Genomic DNA, 8,175 nt, shown 5'->3' on the forward strand with positions numbered 1-8,175 from the left:
TGCACTGCATTGTGAGCAGCTGGAAGAAAAACAGACGTGTGCACTTGTTTGTCTTCCAGCGCCGGCTTCTCCCAAGGAGTCTGACTGAAGACAGAGCAGCAGTGACAAGAGCAGAGTGAAAACGAGGTACGACAACAGGATCTACCATGACGCTGTCGGTTTTGGGCAAGGAAACAAACATTCTTCTGGGTCACTTCTTCCACTGCAAGGAGGCTCATCCATGGGGCAGCTGGTAGCGCTTACACTCACATGGACATAAGGGCCACGGGTTCGAATTCCGTCTCTGGGTGCAGTACCCTTGAGCATGGTACTTAGCCCAAATTCTCTAGTAAAATTACCCAGCTGTATGAATGAGTAAATATCTTAACATTGTACGTTTCTTTGGCAACAAGTGTCAACTGGACAAAGGTGGTGGTGTGGTGGCACAGCAAGTGGCACTGCTGTCTCACAGTGCCTGGGTGGTGCGAGAGGACATGGGTTCGCTCCCTGTTCAGTCTGTGTGGAGTTTACATGTTCTCCCCATGTCTGTATGGATTTCCTCTGGGTGCTCTGGTTTCCCCCCACACTCCAAAGACATGCTGTTCAGGTTCACCCATAGTGTGTGAGTGACAGAATGAGAGTGTGTGTGCTCCACTGATGGATGGATGAGTGACCCAGTGTAAGTAGTGTATCTAGCAGTGTAAGTCACCACAGTGAATAAGGTGTGTGTGTGGGCTGATAACACTTCATAGTGTTTGTTGGAAGGTGCTTTGGACAAAAGGGTCTGTTAAAAAATAAATGTAGATGAAATTCACCCCAACCCATACAATACCTTAGTAGGTGCTGTGTACTCTGCCTGTTACAGCGAAGGGCCGTTGGAAACAAAGCGAGTGTTTGTGTGAAGAGCAGTGTTTTATTCCGATAATCTTTGTTAATCCACTTTCAATTCAATAAGTTCCCTCTGAGCACAGCAGTGTATAAATACAGTTTTTCCCACAATCCGCCTTCCGAATGGAAGACAAACATTCCCTAAAATCCAACTTCAAAGCCATCCACACGTCACTTGATGTAAACACAAGAAAGTGAGTTTATTTTCATAATTTCCAAACAGAACCATTTCACTAATATAATATATGCAAAAAGAAAATTGGAGAAAGTGCAATTCTTTTTTTCCCACAGGGCACAAGCTTGCGGTGTCAGTTATGGATTTAAGTCTTTGCTTGGAGCTTATTTCTCCATCGGGTCTTAAGAAGATTTAATGTTGACATAATCGTGAGTAAATTGATCAGATTAAAATATTGACTTTTCTGCAGTAAAATGAGGTGTTTCGAACAGGGCTCGTGAGAAATTAGGTGTGTGTGTGGGGGGGGGGGGGGGGGGGGGGGGGGTGTCTCAGAGCGGGTGGAGGGAACGGAGGGAGCCCTTCGGAGAGAAGCGGTCGAGTCTCGGTCCACAGGAAGCGGAACGGAAGACGCCGTCCCTCTCGGGCCTGGACTGGGCAGACAAAGAGCGTCTCTTCATTCCCACCGATTTGTCCCAGGTTCGCAGCACGTCCAGACAATCTGTCACGTTTCTCTGTTGACTTTAATATCTTTTATAGTATTTGATGTTTGATCACATTTTAAGAATGTGACCATTTATGCTGTTGTATGAACGGCTGCGTGTTTAAATGTAATTTATAAATGATGAAAGAGTAACATTAGAGTGTTGAATGAGGACAGCTGGTAGGGTAGTGGTTAGAGCTGCTGCCTTTAGACCCAAGGGGGACAGGTTTGAGTCTCACCTCTGGAGGCAGCACATTTTAGTAACATACTTATCCTAAAATTAGCCAGCTGTATAAATGGGTAAATAATCGTAACCTTAACATCTTAAGTCACTTTGGAGAAAAGCGACAGCTAAATGTAAATGGATTTTAGGAAAAGACTGATCGTATTTTCTTCTAGGGGTTTTGTTCTACTCACTTTTTATACTTTTTATGTATACCTGTGTGTGTGTGTGTGTGTGTGAGTGTGTGTGTGTGAGACCGACCTATTTTCTTTCTGCTAGAACAAATAAGCAGCGGCTTTTGAATGGGACATAACGAGAACAGACATGTGATGCTGTGTTTCCAAATGTGAAGAAAAGTGCCCCATTCCACCTCCCTTCTCCCATCATGCCAAGCGTTCAGGTCACACCCCCCCCCCCCACTACCACCACAGCTCGTCCCCGCCGCTGCTGCGTGTGCTCGCCCGCTCTCGGCCCTGCAGCCGCAGCATCTCCAGGACGCTGCGGGCATAGGCGTCGCGCAGGTTCACGCCCAGCGAGCCCTCCGACACGGAGCTGCGCGTGAGCCTCCTGAGCGCCTCCCCCTGGCGCAGCGCCGCTTCCTTCATTTTGAGCGTGAAGTAGCAGGCCGAGAAGCGGTCGTTGATGATGGCGATGGGCAGCGCCAGGATCAGGATGCCGGACAGGATGCAGAGGAAGGCGATGATCTTGCCCAGCGTGGTGTCGGGCCGGATGTCTCCGTAGCCCACCGTGGTCATCGAGGTGGTGGCCCACCACCAGGCGCAGGGCACGCTGCTGAAGGTGGTGCCCGGCGCGTCGTGCTCCACCGCGTACTCCACCGTGGCGAAGATGGAGATGCCCACGGACAGGAAGAGCATCAGCAGCCCCACCTCCTCGTAGCACTGCGCTATGGTCATGCCCAGGGACTTTAGACCTGCAGGGAAGCGCAACACACAAGGGGGTGGGGCATACACAAGGGGCGGGGCAAAAACAGAGGGGCAGGGAACGTGTGGTGCGCACGGTTGAGGTCCCTCAATGAAGCGTCAATGCCAAAACCTGCACTACAGTCCTCTGCCAAGGCATAATTACTAACTGATTAAAGATAATTTGTAACTATTTAAATTTGAAATAAATTTAAATGACTTAAACTTATTCATTATAATTTGTCAGTGTGAATTTTACTATATATACAGTATTTATACATATATACGTGTATGTACGTAAGTATATGTATACATTGTAAATGTATAGAGTGTAACATATATATTTGTTGGACATTCCATGCATTGAAAAGGTGCCACAATTTGGGGGTGGGGCTTGGCCAACGTCCAAAAAACAATTGTTTTTGGCTGGGTCTCAGGAAGCTGTGAATGTTTAATGATTTAAATGTGTGCACTCAGACAAGAAAAATGTGTTTATTTATCTCGTTGAATTGTTTGTCATTTTTGGTCTTTCATCTGCAGTATTCAGACAGATCGCACCTCACTTTGTGTATATATATATATATATATATATATATACACACATATAGTATATATATAGTATGTATATACTGTAAAAACTAAAACATATACAAAAGCAGCACATAGCACAGTGGCTGTAGCTGGCACCTCGCACTGGAAGGACCCGGGTTTGAATCCCATCTCCTGCTGTAGTACCCTTAATCCAGGCACTTACCATGCATGGATACAGTTAAAAATTACCCTGCTGTATAAATGAGTAAATCACTGTAAGCAGCTTAGAATTGTTGTCACTTTGGAGAAAGGTGTCAGCTAAATTATCTATGTATATATAGTTTTACATATATCTGGACTGTGCAAATACAGTACATACAGAGAAAATATTAGCCAGTGAGTGTGAAGTTATTAATGCCATATGTTTCTATGAGTATCAATCTGCTGGTGTTTAACGGCTGAACCGTGCAGCTCAAGCACATGGACAGGTGAGTTGCCCCCAGCGCCTCCAGCTCCATCTGTGGCCCTGAGCAGAAACACATCAATAGGGATGTCTTTTAGCACCTTCCCCTGGTAGCCGAGGTGATTATCTAGGGGCCGGGTGAGAGCGCACCTCCCTGCCGAAGTGCGAACCCAATGAAAGACGAAGGGAAAAAAGTCATAGGACACGGAAGGCAAAGAGCGTCCAAATAGCAGGAAAAATTTACATCAATTCACAAGAGTTCCAGGACCCTTTTTCACATTTAAATTGGATAAGACATTTCAGAAAAAAACAAATTCTCCACATAACAAAATTCCAGCGAGTGAACGTTTCGCACATCAACCTGCTAAATTTGTCTGAATGACCCAGAAACATCAAAGAACGGAGAAAAGCTCAGCTGTTGGGTATGAATTCAGAAAACGCTGCTGAACGTATCACAAACCAAGCACTCTCCTGGGGCCAATAACATGAATTGCGTTGCGCGTCTATGATCTCCCAGCAAAACATCCATCCATCCATTATGAATAACCTCTTTCCCCACGCAGGCTCATGGTGGTGCGGAGCCTTTCCCAGAAGTGTAGTGCGTGAGACAGGATACACCCTGGACAGTCCATCACAGGGCACACAATCCAACAATATTTGTTAACCCAAGGTGGAATAATCACACGGCATTTAATACACCCCTTTCTATCCATTTCTAAAATAAGTGGATAATAATAATAACATTTATTATTACAGACATCCCACGTAACGAATTTCTCGGAAATCTCCACTCCTCTTCCTGAGCGTTACTGACTCCCCTTCCAGCACCCTCCCCATCCCCCCCACACTTATTCCCCAAGCCCCCGTTACGCAAAAGTATATAAAGCAAACCGTTTAATGTCCCACTAAAGTGTCAGTGCTCTTGTGAAGTGTGTGCGTGTTTATAAATTCCCTGGTAACGCCGAATATGAAGTCAAACAAATGAATGGAATCTCATTTGATGAAACAGGAGAACATGTTTGTGCTTGAGGTCTTAAATTTTATGGTGAGCTTAACCTAATTCTTCTTAATTTTCATTACTTCATTTCCGAAACTCCTTTATGCGCTGTTAATTCTGTAAGGAAAATAACCCTTAATAAGCAGGGCCGAGCAAAAAAAAATGTAAAACAATCAGACATGACTGCAGGAATTATATGCATATTACATCTAAATTTAATTATTTAGATATGAAAAAGCATAGGCATAGTCATTTATTATAATAAAGTGTAACATTAAAAAGTATAAATGTTAACCATTAGTGTGTCTGCCAGTTTATCTAATGAGATTTTCAACATTCTCACACATCTCAAATGTATGTCAATAAATGTTAAACGTAATTTAAGTACGATTTCAACCTCTGAGACTAACAAATGCATAACATGTTACGTGTGTTCTAAAATCAAAAGAAACTTTAGTGTAGGCTCAGGGTCTCTGGGGGTTTATACAACCCATGTACAGGCTTAAATTTTTACGGAAAGTAAAACTTGAGCTGAACGAAATGCTTTTAAATCAGTTCAAAGGGAATGTCAACGTATTTATGGAACCCGAGTTCAGCAGTCGACGCCCAGTTAAGCCACGCTAGGGGCAAAAGAGTGCCAGTCCTGTTTATCGAGAATTATTTTGTGTCCTCCACAGCTCTACAGTGGCTCACAAACAATTTAATCTTAGTCTAGATTTTAATGACCATCGGTTTTATCTGAAAAAAACTGTGAAGAGTTTTTTTTTTTTTTTTTTTCCACAAGAGGCAGCCCCTCATGGCTCTGCAACACCACTCTGGCTTAATTATTTATTACATTTTGCCCTAGTCTCGCCGCAATATGTTTTCCCTCCAAAACTCAGGAAGATCAAAGCTAGTCTCGCCGGGCCGATCGCGATTTTTCTTTCCCCTGGATTGGCTTGCTCAGTATCTCCATGGGAAATTGTGGAAATGCGAGTGAATAAATGCGTTCCCCATTAATGTGCTCTGCAAAAACCTCTCGCAACAATTTCTTTGGGGACGGATACCGGTTTCCCACAGGGAGGTCAAATTTCGCAACGGAAGGTTCTACGTGTTTTTCCACCTTTGCGTTATTTCCTACAGCATATGATTGACAGCACTACTTTTGGCTCTCGGTGACACCGACCTGAAGCTTTGGACACCGTTGTATATTTCGAAGCACATTCCTTTTGACAAAAGCTCATTACATATTCAATAACATTGAATAATTCAAGTAAATTAAATTATTTATTTGAGGGATCTTGCTACTCTTCGTTTGTCTTTAGTTACTTCAGATGTGAAACCTTTCATTTGACTTACTTTTATTCATTTAGCTGACAATTTTGTTCAGTTATAATAGTGACCAATAATGTGAGTATAATGTGTGTACTACAATGTACTTGCAATGATTTACCTATTTTCATTTATCAGACACTTTTCTCCGAAGCGACAAACATCTCATAGAAAATGCAATGTATCCATTACATTAACAGAAAGAGACACTTAGTTGCAGACGTGTGATTCTTAAGTGCAGTTAGTTTGTTACTTTCCACCATATGAACCAGTGTTCATCACATGAGTAGCTCCATAAAACCCAGAATATCGACGATTCCTGATCACCTTCCTACCATTTTTTTTTTTTGAGATACACATTTACGTTACGTTACAGGAGTAGCTGTGTAAAGGTTTTTCGGGCACGATCTTAAAGTTATGGAGCATGAACATTTACCCCCCTACATGAACTTAAAAGATGATGGGTGAAATGAGTCGGAAGAGGTGAGTTTTAAGACCCTTTTTAAATATGGACAGGGATTCAGCAGTTCTGAGTGAGAGGGGGAGGTCATTCCACCACAATGGAGCCAGAACCGAGCTGGATTTACTGAGCTGGAAAATTTTTACTGTATCAATTCAGGGTAAGTGGCTTTCTCAAGGGTAGAACAGCAGAAGCGGCAATTCAGACCGTTGATGCAAGGTAGTGGCTCTATCTGCTGTGCTGTTAGATTAATTAGTTTATACATTTCCAGTTACGCCACAGTGTCTTTTTGACGTAGGAAGCGATCCGTTCTGTTCTCGTGGCTGCGAGGCATTAACAACGGGCACCAGTTACCTGTGGAGTGTCGCCCCAACTTCAGCATCCTGAGCGATCTCATCAGCCTGAGCACCTGGACCACGCGGCCCACGTTCTCCAGCTCGGTGGAGCCACCGTGGAGGCTCTCCACCGCCAGCGTCACGTAGAAGGGCAGGATGGCCAGCAGGTCGATGATGTTCACCACGCTCCTGCTGAACTTGCACTTGTCCCTGACGCAGGCGAAGCGCAGCGCCAGCTCGCCCGTGAACCACACGATGCAGACGTACTCCAGCGCGTCCAGGAAGGGCGGCGCCAACGCGCTGATCTCCAGCGAGACCAGCGCCATGTTCACGATGGACACCAGCACGAAGAACACCGAGAGCGTTCCGAAGGTCTTGGCCGCCACCGAGGAGTCCGGCTTTTCCATCACGTCCCACAGCCGCTGTCTGATACTCTCGCACACCACGCCGGAGAAGTCCTCCTCCTCGCTGTCGATCACCTCAGCATCCTTGCAGATGTCCAGCGACTCCTTCATCTCCTTCCTGCGGTAATACTTCTCTCGGCAGCAGGAGTCGATGCTGAGCTCGTCGATGCCCCAGTACTCGATCTCCTGCAGGAAAGACATGGCGCACAGCTCCTCCATCACGTGCAGGCGCCCCGTCTTGTAGTAGTTCATGATGTACCGGAAGGTCTGCGAGTTCCTGTCGAAGAAGAACTCGTTCTCCAGGAAGTTGGCGTCATCGCACAGGTCCAGGGCGGAGTCGCGAGTGGACAGCGCCAGCTTGCCCAGCCGGGTCTCCGGGTAAGAGGACAGCAGCTCCTGGGACAGGACGTAGCGGCTGCCGCCCACGTTGATGATGAAGAAGTCCAGGGGATCGTCCCCCGGCGGAGGCGGCTCGCTGAAGAAGACGCTGGACTCAAGAGAAAGCAACGAGCCGCTGTCCCCAAAGAACTGTGCTGGACTCGAGGTGCAACTAGTCATGGTGTCCAACCCCAAAGGCCCTTACGAAAGCAGGACTTGCTGATGCTCACTTCAGAGGAAACCCATTGTTGTCCTCTGGTGAAACAAAGGACACTGCAAAGTGTTTTCAACGTTTTCAGCTACCGACAGACCATCCGTTCATCTATGCATCCAGTTCGTCCATTATCAATAACCGTTTGTCCAGTGCAGAATCGCCAGGGTCCAGAGTCTATCCTGGAATAAAGATTGTGAGGAAATACATTGAACGGAATACCAGTCCAACACAGGATGATCACACACACACACACACACGCATGCACACACACACACACAACAGGCAATTTAGCATCACCAGTTCAGCTGAAGCACATCTTTGGACTGTGGGAGGAAACCAGAGCATCTGGAAGAAACGCATATGAACACGAGAAGAACATATAAACTCCTCACAGGCCAAGCCAGACTGACACAGAC

At 45.7% G+C, this 8,175-nt stretch overlaps 1 protein-coding gene across 1 annotated transcript; it reads right to left on the reverse strand.

Annotated features, from left to right (window-relative positions):
• Nucleotides 1-2,165: 2,165 nt before the first annotated feature.
• kcnv1 (potassium voltage-gated channel modifier subfamily V member 1) lies at nt 2,166-7,829 on the reverse strand. The gene is made up of 2 exons (XM_029246025.1): nt 6,783-7,829; nt 2,166-2,677 (listed from the first exon to the last, which is right to left on the reverse strand). Exons 1-2 carry the CDS (start codon nt 7,723-7,725, stop codon nt 2,166-2,168), a joined length of 1,455 nt encoding a protein of 484 aa, XP_029101858.1. The 5' UTR covers nt 7,726-7,829.
• Nucleotides 7,830-8,175: the final 346 nt, after the last annotated feature.

This window comes from Scleropages formosus, chromosome 18 (assembly GCF_900964775.1).
Source record: "Scleropages formosus chromosome 18, fSclFor1.1, whole genome shotgun sequence".
Classification (NCBI taxonomy): Eukaryota; Metazoa; Chordata; class Actinopteri; order Osteoglossiformes; family Osteoglossidae; genus Scleropages; species Scleropages formosus.

Bases quoted from the DNA above. Each gene is read 5' to 3' on its own strand.
- kcnv1 (XM_029246025.1), bottom strand. From the start codon at position 7,725: ATGACTAGTTGCACCTCGAGTCCAGCACAGTTCTTTGGGGACAGCGGC. The intron at 2,678-6,782 runs GTAACTGGTGCC...GCTTCCCTGCAG, and splicing joins GTTGGGGCGACACTCCACAG to GTCTAAAGTCCCTGGGCATG.